Here is a 27,628-nt window from a genome sequence, read left to right on the forward strand (position 1 = left end):
TTAAAGAGAAATTTAGACAACAATATAAGTTGTCTACAGGCAACATTGTTTTCTGTTCAGACAGTTCAACTCACATTGTCTCACCAATGTCTGTCACCATTCTTCTTTGCAAGCAATTTTGTAGATGAGAAGGATTATCTTATCCCTTTTCATGCTCTTTGGTCATGTGGATTTGGACTTAGGAAAAACTCTCTGTTCAGGTCACCATTTACAGATGTGAACTAACAGTATAGAAATGCAGTCCTTGGACTGGATCATCATCCTGGAACCCAGTTTAACCCAGTGCTACTGGTTTTGCAGGAAGCACATTGTCACATGAGCTGGAAAGTGCCTTTAGTTGAACATTTGCTGTTCCTTATCAGACCCATGGGTGTGTTTTGAGAGGAGAACAAACATACTCAGTACCTGCCAACTATGTAGCATGAATCAAAAGTTTAAAGTCTATATTTTAAAGTTGAACGACAGAAAATATTAAAGGGAAAAGAATAAATTGATTCTTTATACCACATTATCTGTAAGAAATCATTTTTAAGGGAGTAAATCAGGAAGAGTGATGCTGTTTGGTGTTCTAGTCATCTGATTACCACAGGCAGTTTCTTGAAAATATGAGCTGTACTGTAAATAATTTAACAATTCTCTGATCTAGAGGACCTTGTTGCAAGAAAAACAAGGATTAAAACCAATCCAAAATGGTTTTCAATGTTTTTTTTTTTTCTGAGGGCACAGCAACCCTGTAAATACTTCTCTGATAATGACATAAATCATATTTCATGTGTTGTAATGGTGAGGTGTGATTTGAAAATCCTAAACCTGTGTTCTAAGGCTAGACAGCACCATGCAGTTGTGATCCTGTTTTTAGAAATAAATAATTAAAAATACATTAATTTAAATTCTTTTAATTTCTCCTTTACCAGAGATATCTGGAGAGCACGAATCCTTTCCACCCTTATGAGCGTTTTGACACTTTGAAACAATTCCTGGAGTTTGATGGACAAGTTTTGGGGTTTTCTTGTGTGTGGAATGACCCAGAGTCGAAGCTTCCTGACCCACGGGAACTTGTTCTCCGTTATTATTTGTCTGATGACACCATTGATATAAGAGAAATTTTACCACCAAACTCAGGCCGGGATGTGGTTCCATTTTTCCTCAAAAGAGACAAGCTTCCAAAGGTGAGCAGTGAAAATTTCAAATTCTTCCACTAATTAAGAAATATTAAATGCCTTGTTTTGAAAATCCTGTATTAAGATTGTAATGATATTTAGAAAGTGTTTTCAGAGTATTAATCATAATTGCATGATTTAGGTTTTTCACACATACTTGTGTAGTAAATTAATAAGTGATGGAAAAATGTATTTTAAGCTTTTCATGCTTAAACTAAAAGGAGCACTTAGTTACAGACATGTCTTATGAATTTCTTTCTCCTATATTAATGTATTAAGGTAACTATATTAATAAAATTCTGCAATAATGGAAGACAAGAAAATTAATATTGATAAGCTTCTGTAAAACTGAGGTGAATTCAGATTTGATCTATGACTTACATTTGCAGCCTTTGGAAAAGTCAGTTTTAGTATTCTGTAACATTATCTCTTCATAGCAAATCTGGTGTGATTTCTTAAAATTGGGTTTCTGGGTTTGGGGCATTAAGCACAGCCAATTAAAATCAATAGGATTCCATCAATAAGCTTTCTTGGGAATTAATCATGGGAAAGGCTTCACTCAGAGAAATCTTCAAAGGGTTTTTATCCTCTGTAACCTGTTATGAATGTAAAATTGCTGATCTGGATACACTTCTGTATCACTCCTGACAGATCCTGATGATAGAATAACATCAGGCAACAGATGGAATGAAATACTGGGAGCCTTTTCCTCCTTTCCTTCTAACACTGATAATCTATTTGTGATACCATAGATGTACATGAGATTTTGTAATAAAAACCTACCAGCAAAATGTTACACTTTTCTCACCTTGTAAGTCCTGTGTACTGAGATGCTGATTTAGCAGTGGCTCTATGATATCAGACCCCTTCAACCACAGAGGTTCATGTTGCAATTTTAAGGACTGGCTTTTTCCTCTGGAAATTTTGAGAATGGCAGAAGAGGAATCAAAAGTTGAGGGGTCAGGAGAGGTGGTAAGACAAAGTAACTAATTTTGATTACTCTGCATCAGCGGTTTATTAATAATTTTAAAAAATGTGACATAAATATATATTAAGTTTGATATTGGGATAAATTACTTCTGTAATTTTAAAACTAACAATAGAAACAAAAACACATCTTTGCCAGCAAAATCATGCTGACTTGAATCTCCTCTGTTTGTGTAGTGGATAGCACCAATCCTGGATGGTCCTTTGCATGTTTTTATAATTATTACCAATCAAAATAATATCCTTTAGAGCAGATGTTGACAATGATGTGGTACTTTGGTTATGCTGACCTTGGCTTTCTGTTTGCTTCCAAGAGAAAGGAGACTTTACCCTTGGAGAGACAGTAAGATTCTGAATGTTGCTTCTGGCATATATACATTCTGGCTTTTGGAATATACACTTTTGGTTTTTAGGTTTAGTACTAGAATATTAGAATTTACTAAAAATTCTCCCAGAAAATACTACAATAACAGCCAGTGTATAACAAACCTGCTGGTTCCAAGGTAGCAGAGTTCTCTTTCTTCACTGTCACCCATGTTTCTGAAGAGTTGGTCTCTTTCCTTGCAGAATGCTCCTACTGCTCCATATCATCCAGGCACCATCACCAATTACACCCTGCTCAATGTGTTGGCAAAGCCAGGAAGAAACAAAGGCTATTACATCCGGGATGTTCTGCAGGTCAGAAATTATTGAGTGCCTCCAGATGTTGAATATCTTTATTGTAGTTTTTGTAATTTCTATGGTTGTTATCCTCTGCAACAAAGAGAGTTATTTATGAAATTGTGTTGCCACTGGAGAGTGGCTCAAATGAGAGCTACTGAGATTTACTGTATGTAAATCCTGCATTTGTACAAGTGAAGGAGCTTAACATGGGGTGAAATACACTTACCAATGGACTTCAAAGGTTGTTAAATCACACACACTGAATGACCTGGGCTTTAACAAAGGTTGTGTCATTCTGAGATTTATGGAACTGCTGTATAAATGTTCCTTTTTTTATTAGACAGGAGCAGTGCGTCAGGAATTTTACAAAGACAGTGACTTGAAAATAGGGGCAGTAATTAATGTTTGGGGAAGGCAAATATTACTCTGTGATTGTGATGATTTCACTAAAGAACATTACAGAAAAAAGTATGGAATTGGTAAGTAGTGATCATTATCCTTTCCTTATGAGCATTTTTATACTTCCAAATTTAGCAGAGCTGTCTTCAAATTTTATTACTGACAAAACATGTTCATTAAAACCTTTAGCAATAACAATCTGTTGTAGGCTGTTAGCAGCAAAGCAGTAATTTTGCAGGTAATCCAGAAGGGCTTTCTTATACATTGCTCCCTTGAAAACTAGCATATAATGTATGTCTTCTGCTCCTAATGCCTCTATTTGAAAACTACAGTGACAAAATAGTCATATGGATAGACTGGCATTTCTTCTTCTCTCCTTCCCCCTCCCCTTCCAATAGCTGTTTGCAGTCAGAAAATAATGAAGAGCATGTAGTAAGTGGGTAAGTAGAATGAGCTCAATTATTCCCCCTTAAATTTCATTTTATGTGGATGTTAGAATCCTCACATAATAAGATTTTCTGACATGACAGTTTTAGTCTACCACATCATTGGTTTTTACAATGCAGTTTTGTGTATTCTGGACCATTAGAGTGTGTATCTTGTGAAATTTCAGTACTAAATTCTAGAAACATTTAGCAACTATGTCCATTATGGAAAAGCATTTTGGAAATGAATAACAATAGGGGCTTTCATTTATCTGTCTTTGAGTGTCTCCAGTCAGACTTGCTAATGGTTCCATCATGGACATCTTCCTGCAAAAATGACTTAGTTATTTTCTGGCAGTTGATTCATTCAATAAATATAGCTGAGCATTCAGAGATGGTTGGAAGAATCCTACTATGGCCTTTCCTTGCCATTGTGAAATAAAATGAGCAGACTACTTCTGTTACCTTGTGGTCAGACAGATGTGTGTGTATCAGAGCTTGTCTGCTGCATTGGGGGAATTAAATCGTGTAGCATTGCCATTCTAACACTAGATTTATTATTTGGCAAAATATTTCTCATTAGGACTTTTTCAATAATACTCTGGCATGTCTGTACCAAAGTAATCCTGATCTTGTCAGTGTGTAAGGAAGCCATATTCAATAACCATGGTATTACTTGTAATAATAGCAAATTTAACTCTAGAGATGCAAAATAGGGGCTTTTGCTCTGGGAATTTTTTCAACCAAGACCACTGTTGCTTTTTGGCAGCAATATCCTGCAATATGTCTGAACAAATTATCCCAAACAGAGAATGGGGATTTCTTACTCAGGACAAGCAATAAATTAAATGCAGCTGACCATCCTGGATCAAACAACCAAGTGACACACAAATGCAAAGGCCCTTCTCCTCCCTAATGCTAGCTCAGTAATTACTGCTTATGTCTCTGGATGTTGAAAGTTAGGTGGTTTGCAAGTTAGGGGAATGCAGAAGTTGCTGATGTGCAGAATTCTAGAGAACTGTAGGTGGTCTAGTCTGTTCCTGTTCTGCAGTAAAGGAGATTTCTTTGCCTCCTGAGGTATCTTGTCCTAACCTCATAGTTTAAAATGCTGCTTAAAAACTACTCTGAAGCTGGTTTGTGTAAACTGAGAGAGTAAATTTTTTCTCTTATCTCTGTTGGACATGGGGAGCAACTGCTCAGTACTCTCTTTTAATAACCTTGTACATATCTGTACAAGATTCCAATACAAAACCTTACTCCCCTGCCCCCATCCCAGGCCATTTGCTGCTAAAGGAAAACATTTCAGTCTTTCTTTATAGTCCATTCTTTTCTATCTGTGATAATTTTTCTCAGTGCTCTCTCTAGTTTCTCTGCCTTTTTGACACCAAACACACAAAGATGTGCTCTAGCTGAGACCTTTGGGAAACAGGGAAGTGTTTTACACATACCTTTAAGGATATATGATGGCAGAGACTCTGGCTGACATGGAAAACCATCCATCTTGATGCAACCTGTCTTGTTCACAGACAATACTTTCTTAGAGCTAAGGGATTCACACCCTTGGCTGTAAAATTCCTTTCCTGCTTTCCCCACAAGGATTGAAAAAATGTAGGTATGACTTTTTAACTGGAAGGGACCAGGAGTAGAATCAGGGTAGGTTTTGGCTTAAAAGCAGGTTTTTAGAGAGATCTAGAGAATGTTCACCTTTTAGTGATTTACACATTTTGTGTGTGTCTGTGGATGTACAAGGTACTCTCAGTGGGATCAGTCCCACAAAGTGCTCAGAATTCCACTCCCATCCAGTTAAAACTGGAACTGACTTAATTGCAGTTTCAGTCCAGGGAGACCATTTACTTAAGCAAGAGTAAGCAAGTGGATAAATTAGTTCTTACATCAAGGCACAGTACTCAGCACCTCATGGCACCAATCCAGCTGTTTTGTTATTGTGTTTTTATATTACTCCCCTTCAATTTATACTCTTCTGCCAAAGCCATTAGAGAAGCTGGCATTTATCTTTGAGTCTGCAGTTTCAGCACAAGTTGCTTGCCCACAGAATTTGCCTGTCAGGAGAATGAAGAGTAGTTTAGATTTCTCTTGAAGAAAGTGATGTATTTCTAATGTGGGGTTTCCTTACTTTAATATGTTTGTGAGAAGCAGAGTTTCTCCATTGATGAATGTAGCTAATGCTCTTCAGTAGGAAGCTGATGACGTTACTGTCACCTAGAAGTACTATGAATGCAAGAGAAAATGCATTAATGTGTGAAGTTATCTGTCCAGAATGCTAGTGCAGCCTCAGAGGAGGAGAAAAAGACTCTGTAGCCACGTAGGTGTTGTGGTCACCCTGCTGAAATGGGAAACAGGCTGATGTACAGTGGGGGGAGCTGGTATTTGTCCTTCTCACTTAATACAATATCTTAGCACAGAGTAGAAAGTATTCTTTCTTAAATAACACATTACTCAAGATGGAACAAAACCAGGAAAGTCTGGTTTCCTACAGCTTTTTCTTCCCTGTCCCAGCACCTCCCAAGCCTGGCTGCTGAGGCTTTTCAGAGCACCCTGCAATCCCTCTGCTGTGCCGGCTCTCCACCCCTCCCACCCCCTCATTTCTCAGGCTCCGGCCCTGACCCGCTGCCGGGGCAGGGCTCTGTGCTGCTGGCCAGCAGCTGCTCCTGGAGATCGGGACAACAGCTGGCTCCCTGCTGTCCCTCCGCGGGGCACCGCAGCCTGCTGCCAATTTTCACTGGGCTCGGCAGAGGTCAGTGTCTCTGGCGTTTAACCTCTGCACTGCACGTGGTGGAGACTGAGAAGCAGCTTCTAAATGTACTTGTGCATGTATAGATTCCTTTTTTTTTTTTTTTTTTTTTTTTTTCCCCAGGTAACTGTAATAATCATTAAGCAGTAAGACTGTAAATGGAGATTTTCTTTGAATCAGGATGAACACTGTCTTGTTTCAGCTGCATGGACAGTTCTGTGAGCACTAGGTTTTCTTTATTCCTGCATGTAAAAGGTGGACATGGTTAATTTTTTTGCCTTCTTATTTTACTTCTTATCTCAGTTGTGAATCAGACTATCACTAGAAAGTCCCAGCTGTTTGTCATACATCTCTGATGGTATAGAGAACACTGTGCTCACTGCCATCTCCCCAGGTTATCACCACCTCTTTTTTTCTCTTTCCTGTTTCTGGCTTTATTGCTCAGAGGTGCCTGTCCTCTTCCTCTGAGGGTTGAATTTCTTTCCTGCTTCTGTACCCTGATATTCAGTGTAGTTATCATTCTAATCCAAAGTATGTAACACTTGGCTCTTCCTTGAAATATGGTCTTATCTAACACATGAGGGTTTTCCTGCAGTTCTTCAATGAGGGCAGAAGGTAATCTCACACTCTATACCAGAATCTCAGAATATATATTGAAATTGAAAGCTTACAAGGTCATTCAAGCTGGTTTAATGCTGCCTCTCTGGCAACAAATTCTTTGTGAGGAATTTAGTTTTTCTTACTAAGAAGGCTTTGCGGTCTTCAAATTGTTTATATGCTAAAGATGTGGCTGGAGCTGTTTTGTTTCTTGCTGTTCCCAGTGCTTGTTCCAATCTCACTCAGGTTTTGAAGTTGTGAGAAATCTACAAGTATGTAGCCCATGTTTGATAAACAAGGTGAAATAACCCCCAAGTTACTGCAGTAACAAGGGATGAAAATATGCATGGCAAAAGTACCTGTGCTATTCTTTCTGGAAGTAAAATTTGTAATCCCAGACTTTCACTTTACTCTTCTTTACCCACTGTAAATTTACACTGAAAATGTTACAGCCTGGAAGAAGTGAGAATTGATTCCTTTTCCAGACTGGACAGAGGTAATTTTCTTAAACACCAGAGATCACCCTGAGAAGAGTGCATTTTATTTCTAAGTGCCACCTGTCTGTCTGATTCTGCTCTAATGCTGTGTGGCAGAGCAAAGATGAAATGAGTTTTGAGCTTGTGTAGTTGGCTCTTTACAAGTTCCAGAAATTAGTTTTTGACTAGTTTTGTAACCTGTATTTCTCCATGGCAATTTCTTTCTGAATTTCCTCAGTCACAGGAGAGAATATGAATATGTAGTCCTTTAAAATCCTGGAAAATATAAGTGACGCAAAGCTGGATGTTTGTATTTTTCTCTTTAGTGAACCTAGACAGGTGAGGGTTGTCTCTAGGGAAACAAGTGACAGGACAATATGAAAAAGCGTCAGAGGAGGTTTATATTGGATATTAGGAACCATTTCTTGACTGAAAGGGTTGTCAAGCTAGAGCAAGCTGTCCAGGAAAGTAGTGGAGTGGAGTCACCATCTCTGGAAATGTTCAAAAGATGTGTAGATGTGGCACTTAGGGACATGGTTTAGTGGTAGACCTGACGGTGCTGGGTGATCTCAGAGGTCTCTTCTAAAATTAGTAATTCTATGATTCTGTGAATGACACAAGTTCATTTTACTTCAGAGATGAGATGAGAACCAAAGGGCTATAAGGGCTGAACTTCCTTTGGATTTCACTTACTCCAAGCTTCACTTGAGAGGCATTCAACACATCCTCCAGGGACAAAACATTATTCCTCTTAATTTTCAATTTCCTTCTAGTTTATAAATCTAATTTTCACCCACATGTGCTCAAGTTTACAAAAGGGGAAATGCTTCAGGACCTCTTAATGAATGCCTTATGCATGGGTGTGAATATGCAGACTGTGACCAGCATGTAAACACAGGAGCTCTTTTCCTCTGCAGCCAGGATCCCGTGCAGGTGCCCTGGTACCCCGGCGAGGAGTACCTGGTACGTGATTCTGGCAGGACCTGTGACACCTGAGCAAAGAGGCGAGGCTTGTGGCAGCCAAAATCCTCCATTCCATAATCCCGAATTAAAAACGAGCGCTCGGGCTAATGAGCAGCGTCAGCCCCGCGCCGCCTCCGCCACGCCGCCACCGGGTGGCGCTGTGGGAGCGCGGAGCCGCCGCTCCCGGGGCGGGAATCGGGAATCCAGCGGGAGAGACAGCGGGAATCCAGCGGGAGAGACAGCGGGAATTTAGTGGGAATTCAGCGGGAATCTAGCCGGGAATTTAGTGGGAATTCATTGGGAATACAGCCGGGAATTTAGTGAGAATTCAGTGGGAATCTAGCCGGGAATTTAGTGGGAATTCAGTGGGAATCCAGCCCGGAATTTAGTGGGAATTCAGTGGGAGTGTAGCCGGGAATCCAGCGGGAATTCAGTGGGAATCTAGCCGGAAATTCAGCGGGAATCCAGCGGGAGAGACAGCGGGAATTTAGTGGGAATCCAGCGGGAAAGCCAGCTGGGAATTCAGTGGGAATCCAGCGGGAATCTAGCCTGGAATCCAGCCGGGAATTCAGTGGGAATCTAGCGGGGAATCCAGCGGAGAATCCAGCATGAATCTCGCCGGCGGATCCTGTGTGTTACCTGCGGTGCTCAGCACCTACAGGCGTCGGGGTTTACCCTCTTGCTCTGCCTATGCCGATTTGCAGGCTCCCTATTTATGCTATCAGGAATTCCCTGTATCAAGCACACGCTGTGGTGTTTTGGTCACTAACAGTGCTTAGAAAATAGAGGATCTCATACAGTTTAATGGGAATCTCATGAGGTTTAATGAGAACAAGTTCAAGGTGCTGCACCTGGGCTGGGGCAATCCCCAGTATCAATCCAGGCTGTGGGATGGGCAGATCCAGAGTATCCAGGCAGAGAAGGACTTGGGGGTGCTGGTGGATGAGGGGCTGGACGTGCCCTGGCCCTGTGCCCTCTCAGCCCAGAGGTCAGGGCTGTGCTGGGCTGTATCCAAAGCACTGAGGGCAGCAGGGGAGGGGAGGATGCTGCCTCTCTGCTCCATCCACCCTTCTGAGACCCCACCTGCAGAGCTGCATCCAGCCCTGGGGTCCCAGCACATGGACCTGTTGGGGAGTCTAGAGGAGGCACCACACTGATCAGAGGGAAGGAGCACCTCTCCTATGGGCAATGGCTTGGAGAATTGGGCAGTTCAGAAGGCTTTGAGGTGACCTAAATGTGGCCTTTCAGTATCTGAAGAGAACAGACAAGAAAAATGGAGACTATACAAGGGCCTGGAGTGACAGGACAAGAGGGAATGGCTTCACACTGAAAGAGGGTGTGCTGAGATTAGATATTAAGTGGAAGTTCTGTGCTGTGAGGGTGAGGCACTGGAACAGATTGGCCTGAGAAATATCAGATGCCCCATCCAGAGCAGATCCAGAGAAGGGCAACAGAGCTGGGGAAGGGTCTGGAGCACAAGTCCTGTGAGGAGTGACTGAGGGAGTTGGGAGTATTCATCCTGGAGAAAAGGAGGCTCTGGGGTGACCTTATCACTCCCTACAGCTCCCTGAAAGGAGGATGGAGCCCTCTCTCCTCTCAGGCAACCAGTGACAGGTTGAGAGGACACAGTCTAAAGCTGCTCCAGGGGAGGTTTAGGTTGGACATTAGGAAGACATTCGGGGAATAGCCTGCCCAGGGGGGCAGTGGAGTCACCACCAGGATTTTAAGGAAAGATAGAACATGGCAAACAGTGCCATGGTCTGATTGACAAGGTGGTGTTTGGTCATAGGTTGGACTTGATGATCTCAGATGATGTAATTGATTCTGTGATTCCTGGAGTTGTTCAAGGCCAGGCTGGATGGAGCTCTGAGCAACCTGGTCTGGTGGAAGGTGTCCCTGCCCATGAAAGGGGGGTTGGAATGAGGTGATCTTTAAGGTCCCTTCCAGCCCAAACCATTGTATTATCCTATGAGTCTGTGATTTTGGTGCATGTTTGTACACACATACTCTTTCATGGTGAAAATTACTTTGAAGATCTCTGAATGGTCTTTCTTTGGGCTTGGCCTTTTTGCTTCTGTGTCCCAGAAAGGGCACATGAAGTTTTTATGGAGAAGAATGTTGGTGTGGTTTTGCAAAACCCTTTTTGACTGATTCAGGTGAAAATATCAGCTTTTTGAGTCAGACCATATTCTTCTGAGAGGTAAAAGCTAAAGGAGAGCTCATTGTTTCCAGGCTAAAGGAAAACTCTGACATCTGAATGCTTGCTTTATTTTTCAACTCACACTGCTGTTAGGCAAGTCAGATTTTAGGAGTGTTGTTCTTTGTGTTCAAAGTGCCAGCAGTTTTGTCACCCTCCTCTATTTGCACTGAAACCCATGCTACAACTTTAGGTTATCCATCTCTCTTCAGTTCTGGGTAGAAAAGCTAAGTTTTAAAGGAAAAAACCCTTTTATTCATGGGATCCACTTTTATACACTGTTCTCAAATCTCTTAATTCCTCTGACCTGAGGCAGACCCTGTGCTGAGCAGACTTCCCAAGGTCCTGTCCAACCTGAGTTATTCTGTGTTCCTGTGGCTCTTGTCTTCTTTTGCCTCAGATCTGCCCATTTGCTTTCTCCCATATGCAAGTTCCTTATTTTCCTCTCCCCTTTCCATTTTCCACGAACCTCATTTAAGCAGCAGACTGAGCTCCTCTGTGAAGTTTTATGTGAGCACACTGGAAGCTGTCCTGCAGCAGTGCAGGGGTGCAGCAAGGGGCCAAATGGGACAAGATTTTCCCCAAGAGAGGAGTAATGACAATCAGAGAAGCAGCACTTTTGGGAGGTGCCTCTGTGGGAACTGAGTGCAGGTCCCTGGCCAGATGTGCCTCTGCTGGGTCAGGACAGCTCCTGCTGTGTACCTGGGATAGTCAGGACCACTGATCACTGCAGGACAAGACTTGAGTCTGGGGAAAATGAGCAAAACAAAGCTTCCCAAAACTCTGGATATAGTGAGTTGTGGGCTAAAGTTATTGGTTTTAGTGTACCAAAGACTTTTAATATATATTTGCTTTAAGTAATGAATAAAATTTTATTTATTTATGTATTTATTTTCCTCTAGCCAAAAGCACAGGGCAGGAAACTCATAGGACAGTTATTTAACTAATCATGTTGTCTCAAAGGATGAAACCGAAAAATTAGTTTAGAATTTTTAATTTACTATTTTATCCCATTTTGAAACTGTATTTGTCTTTCCTTTTACCCGTGTATCTTAATGATACTTTTCAAACATTTTGAGATTATAGATGAAATCCTGAAATCCTTGAAGAAATAATTTTGCTGTTGGCTCTATGGAGTCTTTTTCTACCCTGTAACAGTAGGAGGAATCCTGGTTTGACTTTGATCTGTGGGCTGTTACAGAAGTGGGCTAATAACTGTTCATATTGGAAGTTTAAATGCTTGGTAAAATGCCTTCACCACAGCAGTAACAAATAAGTTCTTGCTCTCTTTGCTGCAGTGGATTTCACCCCAATTGAGTATAAGACTCCACCACCTCCAAAACCAGAAAAAATTATTCCTCCTTATAATGGATTTGGTTCTGAAGAAGATTCTTTGAACTCCTGTAAGAGTGTGGTCATCCAGACTCCCCATAAGGATTACAGGCAATTCCTGGTGAAAGACAGGTATTTTGTGCGAAAAACTATTTCAGTTTTTTAAATGATGTATTTTTGTGAAGGAGATAAATGTTATGTGGGGATATAATTTTTTTTTCAGCAAAATATGCAGCTCATCAGACGTTAAGGGACAGGTGCATGAGGCCTGGAAAATGGTACTCAAATTTTCTGCAAACTCTGTAAAATTTCTCTTTGGAGAAGGCAAATATTATGACCCTTCCATCTTCTACCTCCTTCCCTCTGCTGTCTTCAGTGGGAATTCGACAGAAGTCTTAGTCCAGGCATTAGTCAGGAATTTTGGATGATCCAGCAGACCAACACAGATTTGTTTTTGTTTGACTTTCTGATACTTACTTATTTTTTTTATCTGCTGAATTTCATGCAGTTTACTGTAGCACGGCTAAAGCTTTAACACCTTACTTTCCATTATGAAATGATTTATTAGGCAGCAGTTGTTGAAGCCAAAGCAAAAAAGCAAAGTCTCCTGTTACAGATTCACCTGGAGAATCTTTGTAAAAGAGGAAAATAGTTAAAAAAGGCTTGGGAATGTATTGATAGAGTGTATACAAACACTGCAAGTTATATGAACACAATCACTTAATAAATATCTAGCTAGTAGGGTCGTCTGATGGACCTGAATTAGTGGGAGATAATCCTTGTATGAATTGCTATTCAGAATTTGCTTTGAAAATATACATAGCTAAATGTGTTCTTCCTTTACAAATTTTCTAGAAAGTAACTTTGGACTTGATTTGCAACTCAACTTGAAAAAAATTAATTCCAGACCTGTGGCAGAGAAGTAATTTTCCCATGAAAGTTATTCCTTTCTGTCTGACCAACTCTATCTGGTTCTGTTAATTTAAGCTGAAAATGGGTTTTGACAAAGTAGTGAATCTTATGCCATTTTCCTTCTTGGTTCAGTAATAACACAATTAATGTATGTTACAAAACTTAGGAGAAGGCATCTCTTAGGGGTGAAAACTTTTCTCACACTCTGTTTTTGATTCCTTTCCTGCTCCTTTGCTTGTTTAGGTACGGCATGGAGAGCTTCATTCTGTGCTACGCGGCCAAACTCGTCACGGACATCGCCGTGGACAAGGACCGTAAATTCATCATTTCCTACTTCCTGAGTGATGACACCATTTCTGTTTTTGAATATGCAGAGAGAAACTCAGGTAAGAGTGGCAGTGTCTCTAACCAGCCCCAGTTCCCCTGTTCATTTGGTTGGACTTTGCAGTAAACATCGTGGCCAGACTCAGCAGGAGCAGGAGCAGGGATATGGATTTTTAAATGCAGTGGGAATTACATCAGCAGGCCTGCTGCACTATTATTATCATCTACTAGCTGGATGTCATAGTAATTCATGATCTTTTTCACTCAGGATTACATTGTTCATTTCATAACAGTACTTCACAATATCCTTTGGGAACTGCAAGTGTAATGCCTTAGAACTTTTATTACATTTTAATTTGAAAATCTGACCTTTAAACATTTGCTTTTGTTGTGGATAACATACAGGAATAGTATTGTAACTGATGATAAATAGGGACAGGAAATACAAGACATCAAGAATGAAAGACTAAATCCTTTGTTTTGCAAAATTGTGTTATGAAACCTATATAGCATCCATTGTATAGAAGCAGCTCATGAAAGCCAAACAGCTGGGACACTTTCTAACACATTTTACCATTAATCATGGAGTGCTGAGCATTTAAAGAGGGAAGATTGCCCTGTGCTAGAGTCTGGATGTGTGTTTGTGTACAATACTGAATTGTATTCCAAGAGCCAAGTACTGAAGTGACAAATAAATGCTTTGTTACCTCTTGGTTCCTCGACCACATTTATCCTATTGCTGGAGCATGCTCACCAAATGTTGTTGTGTTTAAATTCTTTTGGCCTCTATTGTCTGTTTTAGGCTGCCTCCAGCTGAGGACATGAAGGGTTTTGTTATTTTCAAGCATCTTTTTATTTCCCTGAAGTGTCTTGTGGCTGGATGGAAGGACACAGCAGTGGGAAGGATGTCAGGAAGTCATTCTGTAGTTCAGAGAGATGGGGGAGCTTTGGCTGAGCATGACCCTGGTGGAGAGATGTGTATTTCTGTGAAGCCCACTAAACATCTTCAGCAACAGTTTCAGAGCAGTTAATCTCCAGAAGTGCCTTTTCAATCCAGAGAACCTCTGATGGCATCTCTGCTTGTATCCAGCTATATTATGAGTGCATAAATAGGGACCTCAACCCCAGCTAAAATATGAGCAATTCTCTGAGAAGTGTTTTGATAAGGTGTAGAGTTACCTGCTTAGGACTGTGATGAGTATTCCCAGTTAATCCTGCTCCACTACAGCATCAAGATTTAGCACTTTTATGGCAGAAATATCTTCTTATCAATACTTTACTCACTTCTAGGGTCCAGTGGCCTAAAACTTATGCAACTTCTTTTGTTGCAGCTAAATACACACACACACTTATGTATATATTTAATATGTAATGCTACTGTGAGGCTCAAGAGCAGCTCAGTTCTCCACCACTGAATGACATGTCTGATTGGCATTTTTGATGTCCAGAGACATAAAGGGTGCTAAAGGTACAGCTGCACTGTTAAATTTAAGAAGTCCAGGGAACAGTTTGAATCTTGGACCCTAAGCATGTGTACTGCCTGTTCAGTCACTTCTAGTTCTCCTTTGCACCATTTCAACCAGACAAGGCCCCAGAGAGCCTTGAACACACAGTGATAATAGCTGTGACTCCAGATTTATCCTGCAGCACCCAGAGAAGACTCAAACCACACACTGCAGAGCAGATGTGGTCAGCTGGTCAAGCCATCAGCAGCAGGAGTGCCAGGCCAGAGATTGCTGCCTGCCTTCCTTTTATTTTGGAATGAGAATATGTGCTGGGATTTCATCTGGGAGTCCACTGAACACTGCTGGTCAAATAAAACACGAATCAATAAATGGGAAAATTTGCCCACTAATAGTAACAAATGCTTCAAGGCACATATGAAAGGCATGTGTCTGTAGTGGACTTTTAACTTCCCTGGGTGGTTAAAATGGATGGAGTAGCTGACTTTTAGAGGTGGCAGAAAGGTGAAATGAAAGGATATGGCTGAGAACTGGCCACTGGAGAATTTAGTGAGAACAGCATTGAAGAAGCAAGGAATGTGGTGGAGGAGGTAGAGCAGCAGTTGGAAAGAGGCCTGGGTCTGCACAAGTTTGTTTGTTCCCACCTTCCTTTTCTTTCTACTTCTTTTCTCTCACTATCCCTCCCTCATTTTAGCCATGTCTGAAGGAAAAGAGAATGAGTTTGTTCAATGTTAAGAATGAGAAGGCTTTGTAAAGGTCAGGTAATAGTGGCTAAGAAAAAGGAGTAAGACATCCAAAATTACAACCTGGCCACAAAATGGCCATCCCTTTTGTGCACAGGTTCAGAGGCCTGAAAATTTTACCTTTTTATTTACATGAACTGGTACAAGTTGGCAAGTAATGCTTCAAATCCCAATACTTCAAATCCTAGTCCTAAAGGGGAAGTAGTAAGTTGCTCTCAGTTTTCTCATTTCAGCAACCTGAAGGTTTCAGAGAACTACTTCGCTGTAATATTAGTAACACTGAAACTCTATGAAATTCACAGGGCTGGACATCTTGAAGCACTTCTTGAGATGGGGATCAAAGCCTGAGAACTTTGGCTCCCCATGAAGAAGATCACAACCCCTTTTTTACTCAGTGTAAGACCCAGCCAACAGCTGTACAAACACCTGCAAACTCTGATCTGATCTTAATGGAATAGGGTCTTTGGTGGTGGTGTTTATTTTGTGCTTTGAGCCTGGCTTTTGTAGATTTCTATCAAAACTCCTTATCAGGTTTCAGTGTAAAATCTCTAACTTAATGAGATATTTTCAGTCATTTTTCTTTATACCACTTGTAATGTATTAACCTGTAACATTTAAAAAACCATTATGGGACAGAAGTGGGTTTCCAATATAAGTGCACAATTGCAGGGAAATAGAGAGGCAGGAGTGAATTTCCAATCTTATGAGACCTATTAAATATTAAAAACAGTTGCCAGGATTATATAACCTAAAAATTTCTTATTTGTTTTTATAGCTGGGTGAAAAGGAATGTGTTAACATTACAGTCACATTAGTGATTTGAATTGTTTTTTGATTCAAGCAAGATCTGATAATTACCGCAGTGGAGAGTTTTTTTGTCTTTTATGGTGCTAATAAAGCAATTAAGACAGACATCTGCTCCAAACTATGGTTTAATAAGTAGTTTGGGTTTCACACTCATTTATAATTTTGACTATAAAAGGCATTTGATTGCGCTGTTCATCAGCCTTTTACTGGACTTGCATCAGTACCTGATATTAAGGCATCATTAAATGTTACTAAAGGAAGATTTTTGGCTTTTGGAAGCTGAAATATCAACAGGAAGCAAACCCCAGAGTTGTTGTAGGGCACATATCCCAGTGAAACTAAACATGTGGCATAAGGTTTTCCAGAAAGCTTAGTACATGCAATGCAGTTCCTGTGGTACACCAGAAGTTAATACAGGAAAGAGAAATGTTTCTTTCAGCATCTTACCCACCCTTGAGCACCTTGTGCAGTTTGTAGTGACACAAATAAAATCATTATACTGTGAAAAGGAACTGTGTGACATCCCCACCTCACAAAGCAAAGAGCAGCTCACAGGTAAATTACATTGGCAGACCAATGTGTGGAAGACAGTATCATGTCACTCCTACATCTTTAAAAAATTTCAAAAGCCCTTTAAAGGAAGTTAGAATTAAGATACATTAGAATTCACAATCTTTGTAGGACAGGGCTCTCTTAAGTTGTGATTTTTATTTTCCTTTTTCTGCTTTTAACAGTTTAATTGCCTGCATCTTAGTGTTTGGAACTTAGCTTTCTCAAGGGCCAGTTCCAAGGCTGGTGACAAGGTTATGGGAACAGTTTGAAGAGGCACATTTCTGTCCTGTTTTAAAGAAAAGCAAAGCAGGGAAGGTGTTTGGCAGGCATTCAAATGAGACATGTCACAGAATGTGCTCAATGTCACTGTTGCTGTGGACACTGGCAGACAGTCCTTTTAGCAGTGAGAGGGAGGGGAAGAGAGTGTTCTGAGACAGGAAACTGGAGCACAAAATGTGGTATTTAAATACAAATAATCTAGTTTGGGGTGTCTTTTTGCTGATGGCTTGCAGGTTTTCTCTGTGTGTGTGGTTTTTTTTTTCCAAGTAAAGCCATAATTAATTATTTTTAATTCTATTCCCATAGGGATAGCTGGTGGGAAGTTCCTGGAAAGAAGTCGCATTAAGAAGCCTGGGCAGGAACTCTTTAAGAGTGAGCCATCTGAATACTACCAGGCTCAGGATCTGTTTGTTGGAGCCAGACTTTGTTTCCATGGTCACAACTTTCTTTTGGTGGATGCTGATGAATACACGTTCAACTACATGGAGAAGAATGCAAATGAGGTGAAGCAGGCTCTTGTTAATTTCTGTTGTCTCTCAGGACTGTGGTTTATCCATATATTTTTCAGAATTATTTATCCTGTTTCCTCCCCCAAGGCTCACAGCCCAGTGCTTTCTGTCTAGCAATGGATTTAGGGGATGGCAGCTGGGAGTGCATGCAAGTCTGGCCACTCTTTACTGTCCATTCCCTTTTCCTTTTCCTTTTCCTTTTCCTTTTCCTTTTCCTTTTCCTTTTCCTTTTCCTTTCCCTTTTCCAGAACCCACTCAGTCTGCATTAGGGTTTGTGACAAGGGATATCCCTGCCTATTCCTTCTTGAGGCTCTTCATGAACCTCTTGTCCCTGAGCTGATCTAACTCTTGCTGAACCTACAGATACTGTCAGCTTCCACAACTTTCTGTGGCAGTAGGTTGAAAAGCTCACTGCCTGCTATGAAAAACAAATATCTGAAAAAAGAAGTATCTTTTATCTGTTTATAACCAGTCTCCCACTAGTTTCAAGGCCAGTTATACTGTTCTGAGGTTTGGGGAAGATCCCATTCACCTTATGCACCACCTTTATAATTTTGTAAATCTAAGACATTCTTCCCCCTCACCCTAATCCTCTGCAGGTAAGAGTCTCACCCTTTTTAGTAACTGTGAGATGTGGAGACTGGAACAGTGTTCAGTACTTAAGATGTGGACACATCCAATTTAGTCTTACTGATGAGGCTATTTTATGTCCTAATTTGATTTTTTGTGTTCAAACACATTTTTCTACTAAAACATTTCCCTTGTAATATTACAAATTCATATCTCAGTCAGGAATTCAAGCTTACAGTGTTTATTGAGTTTTACTGTCTTTTCTTATTGTCTTCAGAGGGGAGAGCAATAAATTGGGAGCTGGGATGTCTCTGCTGCTTTATACTTTAGTGGAATGGTGAAATTTTTTATAAATTATTGTGGATTTGTAAATTAGTGTGGATTAGCACCATCTGCCTTCCATGGAACAACAAGGAAGATCTGCAAAATGCTTGTAGATGTAAAATGCTGACTGCTAAAAGCTTAAAGCAGTAACATACAAAGCTGAAACCTCAAAAATGCAATCCAGTGTGTTTCCTTCTTGCTGAATGGTTTCTCCTCCTGGTAGAATCAAAACCAAACCTTTTCTCCAAAATTCAGAGCTCATCTTTAGACTGTAAATGTTCTTTGGAATGTTGATTGCTGTGAATCCAATGGATGAGACTTTAGTTCTCCAGATTGAAAGATTGTATAATATCAAAATAAAATCTGCAAAATGCGAAGAGGCAACATTGAAAATATGTCCTTAAAGTGAATTTTGAAAGGTTCTTAGCATGATTAAGGTTTTAATGAGGCTGGTAGGAAAAAAGGTTGATTCTCCCAGAGGTAGGTGCTTCACTCACATCCTTTGACCTTTGACAAGAGCTCCAGAATTTTGCCTCAGTTCATCAGGGGACCACATACTCAAATCACATCAACTTCAGCAATTACTAGAGAAGATCAGAGCTGGAAGATTGTTTAGAAAAAGAGGGTAACAATATAAATATGGCTATTTTTTAGTTGTTTCTAAAATTAGAAAACAAACAGTTTTCCTTCTGAATAGACAAGAGATTTCCTTCCAGCAGAACACATCAGTATGTTTTCTAAAACTGGTAAAAGAAATCTGTATGTAATTTTTTTCATGGAAATTTTAATGGAAATTTTGACCACAGTTCTATAGGCATATGCTGATTTATATGAAATTTTGATTGGTAGTCATGGTGCAGGCAAATATTGAAAATTTGTTTGAAACAATCTGAGATAGTTGGAAAGCTTTAGTTTTCTTTTTCAAAATTATTGTATTGTTTGTGTGTTAAAGGGAGAGAAAAATCACAGAGTCTTGTCATTTTGATTGCCACCTTTACTGAAAGTAACTTCAAGGACTTAGTTTAAAACTTTTCAGCACTTCTGGTTTACATTTCAATTTGAGGGAAAAAAATATTTATTTAGAAAGTGTAGATTTGCTTGCAAAACAGAACAGGTGTGTTGTGCACAATCCTACTGGTATTATTCAGATTTGGGGAGGACTCTTTCAAACAAGGCATCCCTGGAAGGGAATTCAGTATCTCTGAACTGTATCAATTGTTCTAACTTTGCTGTGTGCTGCAGCACAAACATAGAAAGGGATTTTACTTCCATTAAATTCAGCATAATCACCTCTGAGTTAAGCAAGGCAGCCAAACCAAACTAGACTGTGACTAGAAACATGTCAGGAGTTACATGAGAAGGGGGAAAGCTGGTGAAATTATTGCCATGCTGCTTGGACACTCAATGCCTGTAAAGGTGTTTGGAATATGTAGTTTAGGAAAAAAGATGTAAAAATAGCTGTTTTGATACTGTAGAGAAGACAGGCTCTTAAATATTCAGAACACCTTGTCCATCCTGAAACACTGCTCTCTGAACCCTTCTGCTCAGTCTTTTCTCCCTGTTCCTTGCCTGAGCAGCGGAAGGCTCTGTGCTCATGCCCCAAACAGAAACATCTTGGAGAGGGGCCTGGAAAAGCTGCTGCCTCTAAAACTCTTTGATTGCTGGTCCAGCTGCTCCAAGCCACTGCCTTGCAGGGCATTGCCTGCCAGGGCTGCACCTGGGCTTTTGGCAGAGGCAGAAATTGTCTTCTCCAATTCTGAGAAAAACCTGCAAGAGCTGATGTATTGATTAAACTTGGATCAATTTGTACTGCTCTGGCAGTGCCATAGGGACTTTAAATACCCTTTTCTAGAGCATTTTGAACTGTTACAAAGTGTAGACACACTTCAGCACATTTGGGGCCGAGGCCTGATTTTTATGTCCTGGTCCTTAATACTAGTCATACCAAATTTCAAATAATTGCTGTTGGAAGAAATGGGAGAAAAGTGTTTTCAGGCAGTTCATTGTGCTTTTTAAGCTAGATAGAGCATGACAGATATAAAGACATAGCAGATAATCATACTTGAAGTCACCCCAAATTTAATGACTAAATACTTCTATGTTTTATATTAAAAATGGGTATAGCAAATAAATCTGTGGTAGAGCACTAACACAACAATCTGAATATAGATTGAAAGCCTTAGTGCTTGAGTTCTGTTTAATCTGAGTTCAAATTTATTTCAATGGTCTATTTAGGAAGAAATATACATGTAAGCATTTTTATAAAATTGGTAAAATTGGTTCCTAAAGAAATTCCAATGTGCTATTTCTGAGTATGTAAGACAATGTAGTCCAAAAATGAATGAGAATATTTGTTGGACCTTTCTGGAGCCAGTGGTGAAAAATTAGCTTTAACATGGTGAAATTTATGACTTGAGAATTCAATGAGGTGCACCAACATAAAATGAGGACCAAGTTATTAGGACTGTACTTTAAATGTTTCTACTTCTGCTTTAAAAATGCAATGTTTCAAACAAAAGTGGTTTCTTTTATGCTGCTGCACTAGACTTTCTGAGAATGCATGATCTGATGATTTTTGTTTAATTGTTTATATTCTTGATAGTCTTACTGAGATTCCCATGGGCCCATTTCTCCAGCCTGGACAGGTCCCTCTGGATGGCATCCTGTCCTTCAGTTCTTTATTAATCCATGTCTTACTTTCTTTTTTTAAGTTCCCCATGGCTGATATTTGTGCTGTCTTCAACAAACTGAAGAGCATGACTGAATCTCATGGCAAAGAAATCAGAAAAGCATTTGCTATTACTGACCCTGAGCATACCAATGTGATTGGGTATGACACTTTCAGGTAAGACAGTGGGTTTGGGGTTTTACTATTTAATAAAGGCACATTCCCCCAAAATGTATGAAGCATGACTGGGTTTTGATGCTTTCTGCCCAGTAGCTGAGAAATGGCATAGATTTGTTTTGCATTTAGTTGGAGATTATGTGTAGAAAAGAAAGTAAATATATGTTCCAGAAGAAAAAAGTGATAGTTTCAAGTAAGCTGAAAAGCATAAGAGAAATCTGTCTTCTTTTTATGGAGCTGACACAATGTTGTGAAGAAGGGCACAAGTCAGCAGTAATATATATGCTGAAAGGTAAAGAAAAATCCATCCTGAGAGTCAAACAGTGGTTTTGAAATTCAAGTAGGAAAGTTCAAATTGCCTCCTGAAAATGGTGTTTGGGTTTTGAACCACTGGTAAAAAAGACAGTCTTTACAGAACTAAGGTGTATTGAAATTATAGAAGGCAGTGCTAAGCATGTTTCAAAAAGACTGGAAAGCAGTAGTGAGAACCATAATTAATACATGGGTATTAATTTAGGCATAGATAAAGGGAGCAGAAATCTGGATTCTGGCAATGATCCAGACATGGCAATGGGCAGATGTGGAGATACTTGAAAGAGGAAATAATGTTCAAATACAAATTGATTTCAGTTTATCCCACAGCCAGAATACTTGAGTGTATGAACTGTGGTGGGCACAGTACTGGTTAATGATGTGAAACAGAGGAGAAAACTTTGCTTAGAAGCATTTGGTTTTCACAGGAGTAATACACTGTATTTAGGAACTGTCATAATAACTAAGGCATGTAAGTAGATGAATATTGCATGGAATGTCATCTCCATAGGAATGCTAACCAAGGCAGGAATTGCTTCTGAAATATCTCAGAAGAGAAAGAGATCAGCAGAAGGTTCTTTCAGCAATTCAAAGTGAAAGTAGTGAGAAATTAAAACAAGCTAGTATTCAGAAATGAAAAATAAGTGATTTAAAGGTAGGATTTAAACTAAAAGAGGCCACAGTTTTTAGCAGCTTTTGGTCAAAATATTTCTGAACTCAGATATTTTACTCAGCAGAAGTGAGATTTTGAATTGCTAATTGCATTAAAAGGGCAGATGTTATTACTTGAATAAGAAGAGAGAAAATTGAAAGTTCATATTTAATGGGAGAAAGTTCCTGGCACCTGGAAAAGGTTTTTAATTTATGTACATGGTAACTATTTAAAAATAAAGAAAATACTGTTTTAGTTCAAATTATGAAATAATCACCTGCAAAACTTTGTGCATGCACTAAGAGCAACTCAAAGGTTTGGAACATTTGTGTGATAGAATCAGGGGAGCAAACTTTTAGAAGGGATGATTGTGCTTTTAAACGGCAGACAAAGGTTTTTATTTTATCCAGAAGAGGCTGAGTTGGGTGTAAATTTAATCATGGACATAATCTGTGCAGCTGTGAACAGCTCAGTGGTTTAATTTAGGGTGGTGCTATTCTGTGACATGGAGAGAGATATGTCTGACCACGTGGAATGGTTTCAGCCACAAAAAATGCAGGAGCCTTCTCCATGAGCAGGAAATCCGGGGAACCCAAATAATCAGGGTTTTCTGGGCCTCAGTGCTCATCTGGGCCAGTCTCAACACCCTTTAAGGGTCCCCATCCCTCCTATGGGGGAAGGCCTGGGGTCTAACAGGGGATGTTCACATTGCCAGAGGAAGAATTGGCCTCTAAGAATTTCCTTTGAACATTTGTGCTCTATAGTGATAGTAGGTTTTGTTTCTGTTAGTTTGTTACATCCAGTAATCTAAAGGGTCTCATTATTATCTGTGAATTTTAATTTAGAATGAAAGAAGCATTTTTAATGACAAAAACAAGAGCACTTCTTTACATCTATGAAAATTCCAAGATACTTCTATGTGAATAGAATATTTTTTCTTTCAGTTTCTTATTGTATAAATCTCTGTTTATTTTCAATCTACCATGACATTTGATTACTATAACTAACAACAAATGATTATTTTTAGTGCAGGCAATTATCTGTGTGACAGCTTCAATGATAATCCTCTTTCCTTATCTTAAATACAGCTGAGGTTTTACTCAGCTCTGAATTTGACTGTTCAGATTTCTTCCTTTCTACCTATGTAATTTTATATAATCTGCATGTAAAACTACATTTTATAAGTATGATGTAGTGAAGAAAATTGTGATTATACAATTTACTTTAACTGCTTTCAGAACCCAAATCTTCACTACTTCATCCAGAAAATAAATGTATAATGTACACTGAAGCTACCCCCCAAGCTATCATTAGAACTATTGAAATCTTTGTTAAAAAGAGAATTAAAAAATATTTAAAACTTAGATGCATCACACAGCCCTATCCAGGCTGTTTTTTCTCATATGCTACTGGCAAGACTGTTTGCTGTTAGAGACAAAGGACCATGTGGGTCTAACAAAGATGCCTATCTTCAATTCAGCTTGAGAAGCAGCTCTCTTGAGCAGTTAATTATGACTTCTTTCTGTAATAAATTCAGATTGCAATCTGTCCTATTCTTCTAGAACAAAAAAGAAGTAAAACAAGAGATAGCTAAGCTGTGGGAACAATTATTGGAGCTTGTTTTTTTTTTTTGGTCAGGGAGAGTTTAGATGTCATTCTGTTTGTGAGTCTTGGGTCTTACTCATTAGTCCCTCACAATCCCTAAAATATTCCTTAATTCCCAAGTGAAATAATTTTATCTGTGGCTTTTAGTGATTTGATTGTCACTGACTGGATTGAGAAAATAAAAGGCTTTTAAAATCCTGACAGTGGAAAATTCTGTGCCATGTATGGAAATGCAGCCTGTGGAAATGGCTGATGTTATCTACAGCCCCCAGCTCTGCCAGCCCAAGCACTGCAGTGCCAGGATTATCAGCAGCATTGTCCTCTCTGTGTGTGCAGTGGTGTTTATTGCAGGCTGCTGGAAGGAGGCTCCAGCTTTGGCTGGATCTCTGAATGCTGCTGCAATATAAATAATAATATCCAGTAAGTGGAAAAATAATACTGACAAGATAGTGATAATATGAGTAGATGGAGATGGACCAGGTCCTGGTCATTGAGTTTGTGTAATCTCAAATAAAGTTTGCTACTGTCAACAGCTTGTCACTTCCTTGTATTTATCTCCTGCCACTGCAAATAAAAGATCATTCTGATTCATTTAATATGGACAAAGAAGTAGTTGAATCTAAGTAGACACTCTACAGTATTTAACTTTTCTTTAATAGTTGTGTAAGTGCAATCTGATTATATGAAATGATCCTTTCCTTTGAACAGGACCACACAAGCCTCTAAGAGGAAGCAAGTGAAGAACTATGTTTCTTGTTAAAAGTTTGCAAATTTGGAAGGGTCCTAAATTTCTGTGCTTTCAGTTCACATGTGGATGTTAAAGAGATCCCTCATCAGATTAATTCAACAATTCAAGTATTCTCCAGGCAGCCATTTAGCTCTTGTGTCAGAACTTTGTGCATCACTACTAATTTCTTCCATTTGTTTTCAAGGACTGGAGTTTAATCACAGTGATTCAGTGTCCTCATGGTTATCACAAGGTACAGCACTAATTGCACCAGCAATTACAGTGAAGTTTATTCTTAGTGCAGTTTATCCAGAAGTATTATATATAATTAATCTAATTTTGACTGAAACACATAGGCCTCTGCTGATGCTTGCTTGTTAAAAAGCCTGGTTGAATGTGAGTGCACCAGGGGCAGATGTTTGGGATCATAGAGCCAATGTAGTTACAGTAATCCAGATTTGACACTGAGGGAGCTGACACTGTCCCATCAGATGGATCTCAGGAAAATTTCTTCTTCCAGAAGAAATTTCTTCTTTCTTTCTTCAGATCAGCTGGGCTGATTTGTTTGAGCAGCACACACAGGCTTGGGAGAGCACATCCCAGGCTCATCCTTGCATGGGATCTGATTTCCTACTTACAGCATCCAAATGTGCGCTGCTCTTGCTGCTGCCTCCTGTCTTGCATTTTTGCCAGGGGAACTTGTGATTTGGTGTAATTCTCTGTATGGCATCTCTGGTAAAACATTTCAATCGTGGTTTTTGTATTTTTGTATTTTGTATTTTTGTTTGTTGTTCATGTATTTTTGTATGCATAGACAGCTACTGAGGAAATTTGGACATCCTCATCCAAAATTAGTGATTATTAACTGGTTTTAACTTACTTAAAACTAATGTAGGCTGTTGTTTTTGTGCACAGAAATTGGATAGTCAGTGTTGCTGCTGGAGGATTTTCAGAACATGAAATTATGACTCTTGGGCGTCACTATGGCATCAGAGATAACAGTCAAACAGACCTGCTCCTCCTCCTTTCAATGGCTCAAGAAAAACTAAAGAAAAATGCCTTTGAAAATTTTGAACAACTGATTACAGTGTTTTTGTACAAGGACCGAGAAAAGTAAGTTTCCTGTCTTTATCCCAAACTGTTATTGGAGAAGCTTTTCTTGTAAACCCTCCTACTTTCTGGTTGTTGCTGAGCAAATGATTTATTATGGCCAAAAAATATTGTGTGTAATGTTAAGCTTCTCTCAGCACTTGACAATAGACAAGAAGGGGACAGCCTTTTTGTCTATTCTATATTTTGTACATGTATTGTAGATGCTGTACTGAACATTCTGTGACATCAGATACCAGCTCATGGGCAAAACACAGGATTTGAAATCAAAGAGGAGAAACAGTGATTTAAGGGGGAAAAAAGGAAAGAATGAATCTTTATGTGACTCATTTGCCCTTTTTGTTCTCTGATGTCACAGATAAAGAATCACAGAGAATCACTGAGGATCTCAGTATGAGAAAGGCTGCAATGTGGCCTTCAAGTTTCTCAGCTTTCTAATAGCAAAATTTCATAAAATTTTGTTGTCTTTTTCTCTATCATGATGTTCCTCACACATTTTCCTATGCACAGAAACATTAACTTGAAGTAAACCTGGAAAATACCTAATGTGTATTTCTACCCTTCTCTTTCTTATGTGCAGGTGTGGATTGTTGCCCAATGAGACCTGCAGGACTATTTTCAAATCCTTTAAGTTGCCACTTCCTGATGATCTTCTAGAAACTTTACTGGCCAGGTAACTCAAGGGCAGAGAGGGTGACCTGCATGCAAGGGTGCAAATCAATGCTAAATATCTGCTGCAGACAAAAATCTTCAGAATTTGTCATTTATCTAATATGAATCATTTAATGATGCAGATTTTGTTCCAACACACACAGACTTTCCTATTTATAGAATATTTTTTATCAACTGAGATGCATCCATCTTAGCAACTTCTCTTCATTTTGCCTGGCATAGTAAATCATCTGGGGTTTGGCACAATTCTATGGAATTCATCTTTCCAGAGTCAGTTACTGATACTTATCATTTGCAATAAGATTCACTTTTTTTTGCTTTAGTTGTTCCTGTGTGTAGATGTGAGGCAAAAACAATAATCTTATGAAAACACATTATGTGAGTTCCAAGGAAAACACTAACATGAATAAAATGAAGTGTCTTTATCAAGTTGACAGCATCAGCAGTAAACAAAATTGGTTTGCTACTCCTGTTAATCTCACCTGAAACAGATTTTATTGCCATTTTTAAAAAGGAAAAGGAGTGTTGGCATGGCCTTGGTACTTTTCCATATCACATTTAGCTTTTTTGAGACAAATTGCTTTGCTAGCTGTATTAATGGGAATAGAAGTAAAAAGAGCTACTATTTACTGCACTTGTATTAAAGATTAAAGTTCAGAGTAAGCTGTGATGTTCTGAACACTCATGTCTTGTTGAATTTGGTTTTCCTGGCCAGATTTTCTGGTAACAGGTTTAAATGCATACTTGCTGGTTTCTTCTTTCCCTTGAGGGAAATCCTTAAATCACATGTTTTGTCTGTCCTTTCATAATGTGTTAAAAACAGGAACAGGTCTTGTCTTCTGTCATGTTTAGATGCTTTCAGGTAAATATACTTCTTGATTTCAGGAAGAGTTATAAGCATTAGTCTTCAAAAATGTCTGAATTTTAACAGTATTCTACAAGTGACATTTTAGAACTCCCACCAAGCTGCCCAACACAATTATTGAAGGACAATTGACATCCCATGTTACACAAGGGGTTCTCACAGATTCCATTTCTTAAGGGCTGAACTTGAATAAATGCACATCAAGGCACTGTAAGTTTTCCTTTATGTACTAACTCAGTTCTGATAACAAGCAGGCAAGCCTGACACATCCTGGGCCCTAGGGACATGTTTCTTGTTTGTGAATTTATACCAGGGAAAACGTCTGTGCCCTGAACCTCTACTTTCCTAAGGAGTGAGTGTAGGCAGGTAAAAAGAAAATGCCCAGTACATTATAAAAAAAATTAGA

The 27,628-nt window shown here is 39.4% G+C and overlaps 1 protein-coding gene across 1 annotated transcript in view; it reads left to right on the forward strand.

Annotated features, from left to right (window-relative positions):
* Positions 1–27,628, forward strand: part of EFHC2 (EF-hand domain containing 2) — a 56,041-nt gene that overhangs the window by 20,920 nt on the left and 7,493 nt on the right. The window contains exons 5-13 of the mRNA XM_054291324.1: positions 915–1,169; positions 2,715–2,825; positions 3,151–3,289; positions 11,918–12,083; positions 13,107–13,249; positions 17,338–17,534; positions 21,146–21,279; positions 25,491–25,688; positions 26,266–26,358. Of these exons, the coding sequence (XP_054147299.1) occupies positions 915–1,169; positions 2,715–2,825; positions 3,151–3,289; positions 11,918–12,083; positions 13,107–13,249; positions 17,338–17,534; positions 21,146–21,279; positions 25,491–25,688; positions 26,266–26,358 (1,436 nt within the window). The remainder of the gene's footprint in view (positions 1–914; positions 1,170–2,714; positions 2,826–3,150; positions 3,290–11,917; positions 12,084–13,106; positions 13,250–17,337; positions 17,535–21,145; positions 21,280–25,490; positions 25,689–26,265; positions 26,359–27,628) is intronic.

This window comes from Melozone crissalis, unplaced genomic scaffold (assembly GCF_028551555.1).
Source record: "Melozone crissalis strain CALT ecotype California unplaced genomic scaffold, PUWL_Pcris_2 ptg000090l_1, whole genome shotgun sequence".
Classification (NCBI taxonomy): domain Eukaryota; kingdom Metazoa; phylum Chordata; class Aves; order Passeriformes; family Passerellidae; genus Melozone; species Melozone crissalis.